This window comes from Drosophila hydei, unplaced genomic scaffold (genome assembly GCF_003285905.1).
Source record: "Drosophila hydei strain 15085-1641.00,03,60 unplaced genomic scaffold, DhydRS2 tig00008119-arrow-pilon, whole genome shotgun sequence".
Classification (NCBI taxonomy): domain Eukaryota; kingdom Metazoa; phylum Arthropoda; class Insecta; order Diptera; family Drosophilidae; genus Drosophila; species Drosophila hydei.
This window is the reverse complement of record NW_022045830.1, coordinates 1-16,915: the sequence shown is the minus strand read 5'-3', so window position 1 is coordinate 16,915 and position 16,915 is coordinate 1. Positions and strand designations below refer to the sequence as shown.

General features: G+C 38.6%; 2 protein-coding genes across 2 annotated transcripts; one reads left to right on the top strand and one right to left on the bottom strand.

The window, feature by feature from the left end:
• On the top strand, nt 1–8,506 carry LOC111603283. Its single transcript, XM_023320796.2, has 5 exons — nt 1–99; nt 4,347–4,643; nt 4,702–5,074; nt 5,496–5,708; nt 7,716–8,506. Exons 1-5 carry the CDS (start codon nt 94–96, stop codon nt 8,504–8,506), a joined length of 1,680 nt encoding a protein of 559 aa, XP_023176564.2. The 5' UTR covers nt 1–93.
• A 1,421-nt stretch (nt 8,507–9,927) lies between these two features.
• LOC111603251 (tyrosine-protein phosphatase non-receptor type 23) lies at nt 9,928–14,615 on the bottom strand. The gene is made up of 4 exons (XM_023320758.2): nt 14,329–14,615; nt 11,768–11,934; nt 10,830–11,103; nt 9,928–10,763 (listed from the first exon to the last, which is right to left on the bottom strand). Exons 1-4 carry the CDS (start codon nt 14,335–14,337, stop codon nt 10,140–10,142), a joined length of 1,074 nt encoding a protein of 357 aa, XP_023176526.2. The 5' UTR covers nt 14,338–14,615; the 3' UTR covers nt 9,928–10,139.
• Nucleotides 14,616–16,915: the final 2,300 nt, after the last annotated feature.

Genomic DNA, 16,915 nt, shown 5'->3' with positions numbered 1-16,915 from the left:
GGAAAGTTGTCCATAGACAGCCAGCGATTAGCAGCCGAAGCTAATCAACAGCTACACAGTCCGCAGCTGACACTGACAACAAACACACAGAAGATGAAGGTAAGTGAAAGTGCTGCGTGCCAAGTAACCAAATTCCCAATATTGCCGAAATTTGGGGCAATTTTATGCAACATCTGGACGTGGAGCCCCAACAAAGCAACAAGTTCAAGTGCAGACAGAAAAACTTGTTCCTCACTCACGCTGCGGTTATTTCATTAGCTAAACAAATATAGGAAAACGCATCCATAAAATACAAGAAATTCGTTTTGTTATGTAAGAAAGCAAAAGCCGTTGCACTTGACGCATCAGCTCAATTGTGTGCTGATGCAGCCATTGTATATATCTGAATACACTCTCATAAATTTATATATTAGATGAACTCACTCAAAAGTTGAACTCTTCAGATTATGTCATGTGTGTGTCAGCCCATCGGCCCAGTTGACTGAGTGTGAAGGTAAAATGCCATGCATAATTATTATGTCAGACGTTGTCTAGTCTCTTTCTTATCGTTGTTGCTGTCGTCATTGTTGCGGCTTTCGAAAATCGTGTAGAAATTTTAGTGTCTAAAGCGTTGCGAATATTAGCGCAAAGCAAAACGTCAGCGCCACATCTTAAAACAATTAATGCGAGCATTACTCTACATATAAACAAAACATAAACTAACAGCTAGCAAGCCATACAGAGACACATCGAATAGCTTATACTCTACTTGCATTTGAGCTGAAGTGAATGCATCCATTTTATATTAATTTTTATATTAATTTTTAATTAATTTTTAACAAGAATTTCGCATGTTTTTCAACTAAAAAATATTTTTATTCAAAATTTTTATATTTAATTAAATATTTTTTATATAAGTGAATTATCAAAATATTTCCTTTAATGCAACATTTTTAAAAAATTTAATAAACCTTACAACTGAAAATTAAATTATTTTATATAAATAAATTTAGAAAATATGAACAGCAAGTTAAATCTCTATACTCTATACTCTATACAAGTGTGTGGCATATTTCTCCATATGTCACATCCGTCTTCAAAACAATTTTAGAACATTTAGATTAGACTTAAAACACTCCAGAAATGCTTAAATAATAGAAGTAATATCAAATGATATAAATTATTTCAATCAATTTTTTATCGATTTCAATAAAATTTTAAGAAATTATCAATAACTTGAAAAACGCTTGATCTCTTCCATAAGTGCTTTATAGGCGTATGTCTGAGATCGGTAGATAAGGATGTGGGAATAGAAATCGATACATACATACCTACGCATGGCCGGAAGGTAATCGATAAATTCATACATAAGTATGTAGCGACAGAAAACTATACAGACAGAACTAAAACTATATTAGCTAGATCAACGCAGCTTAGAATCTAGATACTCTTTGCGTTCTGACATGCCTTCTTAATTCCTATTCAATTTTAATAAGTGCAAAGCATTGCAAATATAACAACAACAAATATAACGTAATTAACAAAGAGAATGTCAAGACATGTGAAGACTTATGTCATACACCTGCCAGTCAGAGTATTAAGACTGAACCTACCACAATCACTGAGTGGAAAGCGGGGAATACGTGCCGACAGTGCGCGCATATAAACAAAATATTATTTCTTTATTTTGTTAACAATTGAGCAACATGCAAATTGAATTACGCCCAAGAAAGAGCAACAACAAACAGAAGCAGCAGCAGAAACCAAAGCCGGCAACACTTTCACTCTCTTCGAGACGCTCGAAAAGACTCGTTTAACACTCATTCGCATACGGCAGCAGCATACAAAGAGTCTCTCAGCCAAAATAAGTCGAGAGAGGCCAATCACTTGCCCAACATTAGAGTTCAATATGCCATTAAACGATTCGAATTATAAATCAAACAGAAAACATAAAACAGAAAAGAAAATATCATTAACCCAGTGCGCTTAGCGTTATGAAACGAATCGAAATGTTATTAATTAATTACGTTACGTATCATAGATACAAAAAAAGCAGATATAGATGCAATTAAATACGAAAAATATTATATTAATAAACATTGCAACAACCAAACAGCAATTTGAATCGTTGCGGAAAAATAATAAAACTTGAACTGCAGACCCTGGCCCAGGCCATCTATAGAGAATGAAACAACTTAATTTGTGCGTTTGTATGCAAATGGTATTACCAATTTCTAAAGGCTAAAGCAATTAGGCCCAAACTGACAATTGGACTTCACAAATCACCAGCATTTGGGCTGGGCCTGCATTCAAGAAACAAAGCTAAAAAAAATCATTTTAAATGTGGGGTTTTTTCTTCCATATTTTGAGGGCGGTTCCGCAAGGGCAAACCAAAAGTGGAGTAAAAAATGAAAAGGCATTTGTCAAAATAAACCATTGAAATATATATATCAATAACTCAATATTGACCACTAATTGTCCAAATTTCTCAAGTGTTACGCGACCCAAATTCGTCTTAAATGTTTATCTTTTCAACAGTTTTTCATTGTTAATCATTTCGCATGTATTTTATTGCAATCTCTTGCACAACTCAAATCATTTTAAATAGATCAAAAGTCAAAGACATTAAATGATACTTTCAAAGGTGATAGATCTACATATGTATATGTATTCAAATGTATATTCGAATGCATTCATTCATTATTTATTTGATGCTTCCATTTCTGGCAGTGGAAAGTGGATCGACAACGTTTTTAAAACTAAGCATATAGATAACAGTGATGCCATGGCCATATAAAATTACAACAAAAAAATAAAAAGGTTTGCTGAGCTTCCCAATTGCAGAATTTGATAACTAAGACTCAATTTTCATAACTCAGTAGCTTGAGCTATCTATAAAAATTTAAAATAACATTTTTATTTTTAATATTTTTCATTTTCTTAGTAATATATTGGAAATTATCAATATTTTGCCATGGTTTTTTAATTTAATTTTTTTTTAATTTAAAATTAACCTCAAAATGTGCAATTTTATTTTAAAAATATTTTTAAAAATTTTTGAAAATTCTTAACATTTTAAATTTTAAATATACTGAATATTTTGAATATTTTTCTTTCATATATCCATATATAAACAAAACCATTATACCCTGATTTTCCATTTTCAATGGGATCAGGATATTATAAAAAAATATATACTGAAAAGTTTTCAACATTTTGCAGCATCTAAAATTTGTTGAATTATTTTCAATATTTAGAAATATATTCTACATAATTTCAATATTTTATCATATTTTCAGTATTTTGGAATATGATGAAATTTTCAATGTTTTGACATATTTTTTAACATGTACAAAAATTATTGTCACTTTTTCAGTCACATTTGCAATAACCCAATGTATTGGAATATTTGCAATATTTTTGAACATTTTCAACATTCTTGAATATCTTGGAATATTTTCAAAATTTTGGAACACATTCATTATTTTAAAATTTTTTCAATATTTTGGAAGATATGCAATAATTTGCAAGACTTTCAATATTATCGTATATTTAATGTTCCAATATTGTCAGCAGAGCTTTTAGTTTTTCCAAGATATATATTAAATTAATACATAAAGTTTCCCACAAATCTCATGCTTCCAATCAAGAGTTACTTTCTTTAGTCAATACAATTTAATTTATATATTTTGTGCTCACTCACTTGATTTAAAAATTAATTAATAAAAATTAATAAAAAATTAACTCAATAAGCTTGATAGAAATGTTATATATATCAAGCTGTAAAGCGCCTCGCTGAACAACCAGATTACAAGCTCTTACGCAACGCTTGTTGGTCTGAGAGGCAAGAGTTATGACAATTGGCATAGAAATGAAGTCATTAAGCAATTATAAGATGTTCTATTCAATTGGATTCCAATTGGATTGCATCTATAATTAACGTATTCATTGGCTTAGCATTTATCATTTAGCATTTAGCATTTAGGCAAATGAAGCCATTCGCATAGTCTAATCGATTTGCTTGATGGCCCATGAAACAGTTGTAAAACGCTGAGCGCGCACAGTGCTGACGTCGCCGGCTGCAGCCGCTGCCAAAATGCGCTCAGCTGTAACCGCAACAAATACTTGAAACGTCACTTACTTTAAGTCTAATGAGGGCTGCATCATAAGACAACTGAATGCATGACTGCCACATGCCATACGCCACATGCCACATACAACGAGCCACCTGCCACATGGCATGTCTGCACTGATGATGCAATACAGATGACATTTTGGCAATTGAATTCAGCAATAAAAAACTAAATTAACTTTTACTGATTATGCAAGTTGTCGCTCATCTCACTTCCCTCTCTAAATGCTTGCAGCTGTTTTGCTTATGCTTGTGCCTGTTACTACCTCTGGTTAGCCACGCCTATCCTGCCACAAGCAGCACAGCGGGTGACAAATCTCTGTCGCTGGAGGACACAGATCTGGACAATGAGCAGGGCGAGAGCGTCAAGGATTCGCAGATAGCAAAGCGCTCCGGCAGCTTTGATTATGTGGCGCATCTGAAGTCCGGGCTGTTGAGCAGCATTGGCGGCGCCTCCGCTTCTATAGCCTCGGGCAGTTCGGGCGGCAGCAGCGGCGGCGGCGAGACCCATCACCATGAAGTGGTGGTGCATGTGAGTTTAACAACAATTTTAATTGAACAATTAAGACTCACTCAAATCTTCTCCCTAGGGCAACTCGGTGGACTATGATCCGTGGTCGTTCAAGAAGTCTGTGCTGAACACCATCTTCCAGGCAGTCAAAGCCATTACGGGTGGCGTTACCGCTCTCAAGGGTCAGCTGATCAAGGGCAGCGGCTATGCGTTGAGCGCTGGTGGCAATCTGGTGGCCGCTTCCGGTGACAAGGTCACCGACGTGGGCAAATCCATTATCAACTCGGCGCACATCAACTCACACACGTACGCCACGAGCCACTCGAGCGGCGGCGGCAGCGGCTTCATCCATCCATTTGCTAAGCTCAGCTCGCTGTCGGGTGCCTCGTCCGGCGGCAGTAGCGGCAGCAAGCATTCCTCCTCGGCACCAGGTCCCGTGCTCCATTCAGAGAGTGAGTATGCCCGCCAGCTGCTGCAAAACATCAATTTTCTTGTCTTCTGAGACGCGCCTCCAAACGCAACTCGAGCGTTAACTATTAACTAAGGTCATTATGTAACTCGCATACGCATTTATTGTCCAACGGCTGTCCAACTATATGTATAAATATCTATACTATAATTAAATCGCTGGCATAACACAACATTGAAAAGTTTAACAAGCAGCGGAGCTCGCCGTGGAAGAGGCAAAACGTGGCGTACATTGACCCCTTGGAGCATTTCCATTTTCATTTCCATTTTCACTTTCATTTTCTTCGCTGTTTGCGGCTCGAACCCGTTTTGGCCGTGTCTCGCATGTTTTAGCCTATTTCGGTTTGTTTTGACTCACGCACACACACACACAAACACTCTCCACACTTCTTCTTCTCGTTGCAGCCATAACCACATACGAGATACCAACGGGTCATGCCAACTATGGTCCACCATCGAAGCCGCCAACCTTTAGCAGCGCCACACATCAATACCTGCCACCCGGTGGCTCCAACTATGGTGGTGGCGGCGGCAGCGCCGGTGCGCCGTTTACCATTGGCCATGCGGCCTTCGAGGCGCCACAGAGCAACTATCTGCCCTCCGCCTATGGACAAGATGGTGCGTAGTCTAGCCCAACTTTGTATAAACTTCTGCTCGAGCTCTAGCTCTGTACATAGTTACTAATCCCGTTTCACTAATCCACCAAGTAACGCGTGCACAATCCATTTTAACACCAATAACAATGACTAGGCGTTGTCCAGTACTAACCACCCGCACCGCTCAGCCATCGGCATCAGCCGCCTCTAACGAGGTCTCACTTCCGCGCTTACCCAAACAGATGAAAAGTGAAAGCATTTACTTGCACACAATTTGTCTGACACAACTGTAAATACACAATCTTAGCAGATAAATGAAGATTTTTGAAAGCACTCCCCTACACTGCAAAAAAACTATATAAATCGTTTAATAACTAAGCAGGCAATGTATGATATATGTAAGTTTTATAGAAATGGTTTGTTAGAGTTTTTTAGAGCTTTATTTAGCTAAAAAAAGCCAAGCTCAGGCTTGAATTTACATCTACACTGCAAAAAAAATGTGTAGTATTTTTTATTTAATTGAATTTATAGTTTTTCGGTTTGTTTTCTGGTTTGAAATTTCAAGTTGCAAATTTATTAAAAAATTTTAATTAATTAAAATAAAATTATATATTCAATTTTTTTTCTAACTCAAAGTTTCAAGCTAAAAATGTATTCAAAAATGTTAATGAATTAAGATTAAATTATAAATCACTTAATTAAATTTTAGTTTACTTTGCTAACTTAATTCAAGCCTGCACAGCTTAGCTCTATACTCTCTACCTAATCTACAAGCTCTCGAGTGTATATATAACGGCCATAAGCCGCCACACCTTAACCCGTATGCGGCTCAACGTGCTTAAATCGATGACACACTTCTATTTGGCTTTAACTTTCAGTTTCCAGCGCGTCTTACACAATTTAAATGGCGCATTGCGCAAGCAGCCAACAAGCAACGTTTATTGTTTTTTATGTACATGATAATGATAATAATGATAATGACAATGATAATAATGATGGTAAATAAGCGTTAGTCTTGTATATATTGTATATATGTGTGCTTGTCTGTTTATATTAAGTCCAGGGTTTAGCACTCATATGACATTCCACAAGACATTAAAAGTGTCCACCTGTCGAATACTTAATATTTGTATATATTTGGCTATTTAATGGCTAAAGCACCTATAATCATATGGTCTAGCCGAAAGCCCTGAAACAACAACAAATAACGATTAAAACATGAATATATTTAATAAAAAAAATATGTATATATTATAGATAGAGTTATTAAGCACTAGACTTAACTAATTTCAAAGTCTTAACAGCAACTAAAATTAATTTTAATAATGTATAAAAGCTGTAAGTATTTTAGGTATAAGCGAAAACTAAAGAAACTTGCAGAGCATTGACTCAAATTGCAATTTTTTTTTTGAGGCTAAGCTCAAGCTGCAGATTGGTATATGGTATATATATATGATATCTTGGCTCTGTCCTCTAAGCAAAGCAAATTTTTAGTTATTGCAATGCTACCAGATTAAAAGAGTCATATGAAATAAGTCAATAAGGAAAGCTAAGAGAAAATTAAAGGAACAGCTAAGCAAGCATAAACCACAGACATTAATGAGAACTTCAAGATTAAAAATACAAGTTTTTAATTATAAATAGTCACATATATAAATCTGAAATCTTTAACTATTCAATAATTCATAATTTCATCAATAACTAATGAAATACTAATGCTCGCTGCAAGGCTATAATATTATGTATAAAAACGATCAACAGAAAATCATAATAATATTCATAATAATCAAGCATCAACGTCGTCTGTACAAAACTCAACCAACACTCATGCCACACACACGCACACTCACACACATACATAACAAGTCAAAAAGTCAACAAAATGTAAATAGAAACGCAAAGCAAATATTTAATTGGTAAATCTAATAAAATCTCACTCATTGCATACACAACAAACGAACACACACACACACAAACATACACACACACGCTCGCTACACTGTCACAACAAACAACACAATGGCTGCAGTGACCACCGCCGGCACAGACGACTTCAACGTCTATGGACGCCACAAGAAGCTCTCGGATGAGGAGGCACGCAAGGCGGCGCTGCAGCTGCAGGAGATCTTAGGCATGCTGCCCAATGGCAAGACGGAATATACAGCGTCCAAGACTGTGGAGCTGAATACGAATGGTGGGCCCACTGGCTCCAATGTGGAGCAGGCCGATCTGTATAATAGCTACGGCGTGCCACTGCCCAATAATCTGGGCACATTGGAGTCCCTGTCGCACACAGAGTCCATAACAGCTGCCTATGCACCGAGCAGTCAAGGTCCCGCCGATATATACCATCAAATGGCCAAGAGGCCGCAGACTGCAGAGGAGGCGTACATACAGAAGCATCCGAATGAAGGCTACGATTATCCACCAGCAGCAGCACCACCACCACCACCACCAGCGTCGAGCAACAATGACTACAAAGTGGATAACTATCACGCGAGCAAGAGCAATGCGCTCAGGGATCTGTCGCCCATTATAGCCGCCCTGGAGGTGGCCAAGCGCAAGGGACCATCCGGCAGCAGCAGCAACGCCCCCGTCACCTACTCCATTGAGAAGCAGGTGCACAAGGTGGCACCGTTCCAGTATTTGCCGCCCGTGGTGCAAAAATCCAAATATGTCTACAGTGCACCGCCCAGGCCCGCCTACAGCGGTGGCTACAAAGTGCGACGTCATGTGGCTGCCAGGCGACCAGCCATGTCCCGGCCGCAGGACTATGATATACAGGATCCCCTAATGTTCAATCGTCTGCTGGAGGTGTAGGCGTTGCCCACTCTACACACCATAGCTCGATAGTTCACTAAGTCATATGCAGCATTTATCGATAGCTTAACCTAATTTATTCATGTTATCTCAATTTTCAACATCAATATAGTCAACATATAGACATATATGTATACAAATATATATATATATATATATATATATATATATATATAAATATATATATAAATATATATATATATATATATATATATATATATATATATAAATATATATATATATATATATATATATATATATATATTTATTTATATATTTATGTGGAACTCGCAGCTTTTGAAGCAATAAACGAGTTTGAAACCAAAGCACAAGGCATGCGCATCTGTAGCACACTCTATTTGCACTGCTTTTATGTAATTCCCAACACCACTGCACCACCACCCACCATTCCCACCTATACACCAACTGGATGCTGGCAATCACAGCTATTCAACTCAAGCAACACACATCTCACCTGACGCTCTCTTTACAGTCTATCTGCAGTAGTCGATGCGAAGAGGAACCAGCTCTTCCAGCCCTCAGCCTGCCCTGGGCGTTAACCCTGGACCACGCCCATTCAGTTTAACAGCACTTTCGATCCTTTTTTAGCTCTTAGCAAAATGCTCTTTCCACCCACTTCATCTTTAGCTATAGACGATTCACAGCTCTTACACAAACTACTTTATTTGGCTACGAATTCATCGAAATTATCTGTCTTACTCTTAAGTATTTAAAATAATAATATATATTAAACTAATAAATAACCGTTGAACAATATAAATGACGTTAAATTTTTTTGTTACGCCTAAAAGTATGCTACAGAATTTTTTACATTTTGAATTTCAGAAAAATTAGTTTTAGAACTTATAAATTTTTTATATTTATTTAAAAAAATATTATTTTAGTCGTATTTTTAAATGATTAAAATATGTGTTTTTATTGGAATTTTAAAGTTTGATTTTTAGAACTTTAAAAATGTTTTTGAATTTTCATTCCATCCTCAAAGTATGCAAAAATTATTGAGCTAAGAAAAATACCAAAAAAATACCTTTAATGCCACACATTTTTCAAAATAAATTTTCCAGAGTCACTTTAAAATATTTTATACAAAAAGGCTCATTTATTGCGTAGGACTACCCCTATTATAATTAATACCATTTCATTTCGAGCTAAAAGACCAAAATTGAACTTATATTAAAACTGTTTTGAGTCAATAACCGAATGAACAAATATTTGTTTCGGTCTTTACTTTAAAATAATCCAAAAATAATTCTCGAAAACTCCTAAAATATCAAAAGCATTTAGCATAACAAAACTTATACCATCTTCATATTATTAAATATTTCCCAAAACTTAAACCAAAAACTTCTTAAGTTTTCTTTTATTTTATTATAAAACTTTGAGCATTCAAATCTCACGATTGGAAAATACATATACAGAAATTAAAGATTCTAGAATCTAGTAGCAAGGAATCACTGGCGTATGGTTGGAACAGAAATGTTAAGGCAGGCGTAGAGCTTGGGGCACAGTTGGGGTGAGGAGAACTACTCGATTAATCATTGTATGCACCTGACTCAAAGTAGCGGCTGATGCGCCGCCTCATTACCCCGAATACCAAATCCTCAGTTCACTTCTAGTAGTAGCCGAAGGTGATGTCGTGCAGCGGCTGGGCATTGCCTTGGGGCAAAGCATAGTCGCGTGCCAGCTGATCCAGAAGACTTCCACCGCCACCGCCAGCACCCACACGACCCTGAGCCTGCGGCTGATAGCTGCGCTGTGGCTGGGGCTGTGGCTGTGGCTGCTGCACGGGCTGTGCACTGGCGCCCTGGCTGGGGCCAAAGTGCACTGGCTCCAGCAATGGACGACCGCCAGATGCGGGCGCCAGGAAGCCTTGAGCACGTGCACTGCTAGGCGCCGGCGAGGCGGGCGGCAGTGCATAGACGGGCCGGGAAACGCGCACGTTGGAGGGGCCTTCGCCGAAGCTCTGCGACTGCGTATAATCGGGCTCGGGACGAGCGGGACGCTGGAGCGGTGAGTATAGCACATCTGTGGTGCGCTGGGCGCCGGGCACTTGTAGGCGTGGCGGAGCTGGGCCCACCGACGGCGATTGCGGTTGCGGTGCATATTGCACGCGACGCTGTGGCTCCGCTTCCTCCTCCTCATACTGCACATACTGTGGCTGCGGTTGCGGCTGCGGGCGTGGTGCGGGCTGCGGGCGTGGCTGATGCTGATGCTGCTGCTGTGGACGTTGCACGCGCTGGCAAGTGACACCAATGTCAAGATTAACCTAATTGGTTGATTGATAATGATGAAGTTAACTTACATAGGGTCGCTGTGGTCGCTGCACGGGCTCCTCGTCGTAGTCGGGCTCCTCCTTGGTGGACTCGTCGACCAGCGTGGGTGGAGCTACGGTAATGCCCTCGCCCGAGGGCTGGAAGCCGTACTTATTGGCACCATATTCCACGACGCGCACCTTGCCGTCGGCATCAACGTAGCCGTACTTGCCCTTCACCTCGCCTGTGGCCAGTTTCGTTTCGATCTTAAAGGAACCATCGGCACCCTCATAGCCGTACGTATACGAGCCGTCCTCATTGTGCCTGACAATTTAAGATAATAGATATTCAATATACGCTATGCATTATAGGCCATCAATCATTTATCAATCTGTCAAAAAATTAATCAATCAGTCAATCAGTTTGTCTATTTAATCAATCTAAGAATCAGTCTCAGAATAGATTGAATTCTTTAAACAATCAATCAATCATTCAATTTCGGTCTGCTACTCAGTTAGTCACTCAGACAGACATTGAATCAAACAGTCTGTCAATTAGTCAAACAATTATTCCATAAGTCATTTGTCAATCATTCAATCAATCATTCGTCAAGCAGTCAATCACAGTCAGTCAATTATTGAAAGCTTAAATTCAGCTCTTATTAACTCAATTGTTCATTCAATCAGTCAGTCAGTAATAGCTAATCAAACAAAAAGCTCATCAATCAGTTCCTCAATCATTTAATCAATCTGTTTTTGAATTAAAACTCAGTTCACATCAGTCAATAAGTCATTCAATCTATCACTCAGTCTTATAGTTTTTCAATCGTTAAGTCAGTTTTCAATCATTTAGCCAATGAGTCAGCTTATCAATCAAACAGTTGCGTACTGTAAACTTCATTTAATATTTAACTATAGTCAGAATATCGAATAGCAGTTGGTCAATCACTCTCTTATTCAGTCAGTCATATCATATATATAGAACTTACTTGTTGATCTGTTTGAGAATGGGCACTGGTGTGGGTCGCGTCTCCTCCTGTGCGCTGGCATGAAGTCTATGAGGCGCCGCTCTGGGTGCGCTTGGCTGATAATCCTGATAGTCCTGGGCAGTGACCAGGCTGCCAATCAAACAGCCTATTAACAGTAAATTTTGTAGCTGCAAGCGAACAAAGTGTGAGAGAGCAGCTGTAAACCAGTTTGCTAATCGATATCACTGTATGGTCGTAGCCCGTACACCTTGACAATGCAAAGGCGGCAAAGAATATAAAGTCTACAAAAGTCTTAAGTCAGGCTACCTTTCACTTTTTATATACATATATATATAAATAGTTTTTAGCTGGCCACTGACATCGGCTGGCATATAGGAACGCTTGTCATTGTGGCTGGGACACCCTCAATGCCAAGCAGGAACCGATGGCAGCTAGCAGATAGGTCGCGACGGCGACGTGGCATAAGCCAAGCCGAGCCAAGCCAGCTCAACTCAAGCAGACGTGTTGCATAAAGCCCAAGCGACACGCGATGGCCGCGCCGACAATTAATTGAATATCCACAGGTGGAATGCAATGAAAACCGATGAAAGCATTCGTGTATTTTATTTTCATTTATTTGTTTTTTTTTCTTTCTCTCCGATTGCAACTCACATTGTTGGCATTTGATTGCACGAATGCGAGTGCGCATAAAAATTATTTGCCACTGCGGGAATTCCACTCGATGCGCCATGTAGAAGATGCAAAAGAAAATTTCCCACACATGCCAATCTCAGATATGTTGCACAAGTATCTCAAAGATGCATCTCAACCATGCAAATGCTAAAGAAATTACAGCACGGGGTAGGAGTAGGGTCTAGCGGGTGCAACAGCTGAGGTCTTGGCAGCCAGTCGACAGCTTGACAAGCAAACTGAACGCTTGACTGCGATTTCTGCTGTTTGCATACCCTGTAAAAAGTGAACAAACTGTGGGTGGGTATGCAGGAAGTTCAGAATGCTTATGTGACGGTAAGCAAGGATTAAGTCATGACATTTAAAGGGTATATTAGACCTACAGCTTGAGTTTTTATCATGCCCAGAAAGTAGAGCTGATAAGATACCCTGAAAAAACAGCTTGGAGAATAGTTTTAATCAAGTTCTAGAAACAAGTTTCAAACTGGAAAAGTTTCTTAAAGTTAATTGAGCAAGATAAGTTTTTGGTTGATTAAACTCAACTTTCAGCTGCTAGCATACCCTGTAATCACGAAATTGCTAAGGAATTTGCACCAATAAAAGTCTAAATGATATAAAATTTATATATTGGAATATAAACTGCCATGACTATTATTACACCCAGTAGCAACATAATTAATATACCCTATAATCGCAGAAAGACATTTATGGTCAAATGACATATGAGCGCATTTCTAGGGTACCTCTAGTTGACTAATTCTTCGACTATTGTCTACAACAGCTTTTGCCGAACAAAATTCGCACAGGTTGTGGCTCTTATGCTGGCTAACGAAATTAGAGCAATGGTCAAGCAAATGCGCCCAACTGTAGATGGATTCAATGCTTGTTTGGTCCTTAACAAGACACTGCATGCCACATGCTCCACACCGGACTCCCACTTGGAGTCGTCCACGCTTTTGTCTGGCAAACCTTTCACTGAAACTCCATATGCCATAGCCTTGGCGCTCAGTTACACAGTTGCCTCTGGCAGCGACATGGGACGTGGGACATGGAGCAGCAGCTACTGCCGACCACGTTTCAGTTGATGCCAATTTTTTTTTCTTTTTCGACAGCAACTGACCGAAAAAGCTGGCGTCCAATCGCAGCGTGTGAACTGCATTCGAAGTTGCCTTTGATATTTGCGCTCGAAGCGAGTGGGGCGCAAGCACAGGGGGCGGGGGAAGGTGCTTGAAATGCGCTTGTTAGCGCAACTTTTTCTGCACTAAAGTTCCTGCAACTATTTTTTTCTCAATAGAATGCCAGGCAATTACGAGACACACATCGCCAACATCTCATAAATTATGTGTTAGACACCAAAAAACAAGCAAAACAGAGCCGAATCGACTGCACAATACTCGCTCGCGGTGCAATATCAAATAAATCTATAACAATTTGAGCAGGTATATTAAATAATATCAGTCTCTGAATACCCTAGCTTGTACACTATAGCGGGTATGTAGATTATAAATTTGGTCCATCATGAAGCCAATATACTCTCCGTGTACTTTTCGAGCGGGCACAAAATCGAAATAGAAAATCCAGTTACCAAATTGGGTGCACAAAATCGAGCAATTGCTCGACTATCTGGTTAGTGGAGCAAAATTAACGGTTTGACTCAATTTGCATAGCAAATTATGCGATATTTTCACACACACATAGAGGGTATGCTGTCTATAAGGTGTATGACGTAACCAGTCAGAGAGACAAATGCATTTGATTGGCCTGGCCTGGCCTGGCTTGGGCTGTCACGCATTCAGGCTCAACTTTAACCTTTTGTCAAGCAGCGCAGAGTGCAGCTGTGCTGCACTACAGTGCCTGCTGTCAGTATTTGCACAACATTCTCTGGGACCTACCACTTTCATTTTCAGCTTCGATCACAGCTATTTCGTATCGCTTAACGGCTTTAATTGCAAAAGACCTTCGCTGGCACAAGACCCAGCCCCAAAGCAGCAGCAGCAGCAACAACAATGGCACCACAAAAAATCACTTTCAATTGATCTAATGAACCGGGACTGTAACTGAAGTTTTGTTGAGTTTTTGATTTTGATATATTAATTTTTTTCTTTCTTCTTTTTGCTTATTATTCACGTTTAGCGGTGCGCCAACATTTGCTTGAGACCGACAGCAACTGAGCCGCCCAAGTTGTTGTATTTCGCTTTATATACCGCGCTTCGGGCTCGAGGAAAACCTTTTCCGTACCCAATCACAAGCGAACACCAACAAAAGCCACCAACTTCACCAACGAGTCGGCGGCGCATGCGCAAAAGGACAGACATCAACTATAATAGCAACAACAACAATTACTACTACCACAACACACACTCTCAAGCTGCTTGGGCAAGTTTGACTCTTGTGTGGTTCTCTCTGTGCTTTTCAGCGAGCTTTTTCTGCGCCACCACAACCACTGAACAAGCAAATAACAGGAAAGGCCAAGAAGTGGTTGTTGGCGCGACGATAGACAATGCTTGAGATTGTGTTTTAGATCAGTTATGTTTAATCTGATAAAGTTAATAACATAAACTATTTTAATTATATGAAAAGTGATTTATTTAAATTTTTAAATTTTTTATGTATTTTTGTAGTACTACAAGTTATTTTAAGTGCTTAATCCGAAACTGAACTCAGATAATCTTTGCCAACCCAGGTTTTCAGCTCTACGTTAAGCTAAGAGTTCTTGAAACTTATATATGTATATGCGGTATATTATATCTATATATATATATATATATATATACTTAAGGTTTTCTAAGGAAGTATCTTAACTCTATTTGATAGTGCTTCAAGTCTTCAAGTCCCCAAAACTATTTTATAGATTTTAACTTAACATTTTTAATTGAAAGATAGAGACTAGCTGGCAGATGGAGACAAGTTAGCGAGAGACATAAAGAGAATGAGAGAGAAAGAGAGACAGAGAGAGAGAGGTCGCCTAGGACAACTTTTCAATGAATTCAACAAGCGATATTTGACTTGATATGGAACTATTCTGGTTTCTGATTCGAATCCGGCACCTTAAAAACCGGAAAAGGTTCAGTTGATACCTAAATTACTTAACTCAGTTGAGCTTTGACATGGCTCACGCCTTAATAAAGTGAAATATATTTGATGAATTTATTTTAAGTACTTTACTGGACGCGTAACGCTATCTAAAAATTAGGTGAATATTTTTTAAATGTTTACATATTTTATATCTATATCTTCTAGCTGGAGAACAAACTAATTCAGTTTAAATATATTATATATTTATATGAAAAATTATATTATTATATTATGCCCATATGCCTTTAAAAAAGACGATGGATTAATGTCATAAAGTTTACTATCTAATAAAGTTCATTTAATTAATTTTCAAAATATATATCTATTCTTAATATAATTTAAATTTGTGTAGCTCTATAAATACCATTTATTATAAAATAAATAACTTTAAATCATTTTCAAGCCAATCCAATAAATATTTTATATTTACATTTATAAAACATTAAGCCCAACGCCTCTAAGAAAGCCAATTATACCAGTTCACTTAGCCAACAATTTTTATAAATTACCTTCACAGACAATGCCGAACGCCAATGTCTCTCCCCAAAAAACTCACACGGTAAAAAAAGCGAAATAAATTTTGATACAATTAATCAACAGAAATGTGAAAAATTAACCAAATCGACAGGCGGCTCGGCTAATGAATGGCTAAAATGAATAAATGAGTGAATGAATTAGAGAACGAGCGAACAATATGAAATGATTTTTAGTTAACTGGAGTACATAATGCTATAAATATCGCTCGAGTTGAGCAATTGAAAAAGTATCAATCACTTGCATGAGTTGGAGTTGTCGTAAACCAGTTAGAGCTTCAAGCTATAAGGAGTATGCGTTATGCGAGATGGTAAAATCAGTTCAATGTGATTTTAATATGAGCTAATTAAGCTTAATTAAACTTTTCGTAGCTTTGATCAGCTAACTAGAGCAACCTCTTCCATAGCTGAGTAAGCTATGGATACAAGCTTGCTCTTAGCAACTGCCTAGTTAGCATATCGCTTCCTATTATTATGAAATGCTAAGCAAACATGTAGCAGATTGCCTCATTAATCGCCCACAAATTGATTGTGTGCCTCTTGTCCGTAGCTCGGCAACTGTGCGTATGCGTAATGCGAACATTGCCGTTACCTTTGCCTCTGTCGCATTGTATTGCATGTTAATGTGAGCAAAGTCGGGTAGCAGAGGCCGGAGGGCAAAGGCGGGTTATTTGCACTGCCAGACCAAATAGCTAACAGAATTGAAAGCTGCTCAGAGCAAGCAAATGTGCAGGTAAATACACCTATACACCTTTACACACACACACAGACAATGGGCATGGCCTTGTCGTTGCGTTGGCAATACTTGTAATGACAGAGCGAGTCACCGTTATTGTTGCAGCTATAACATACATGTGTATGTGTGTGTGTA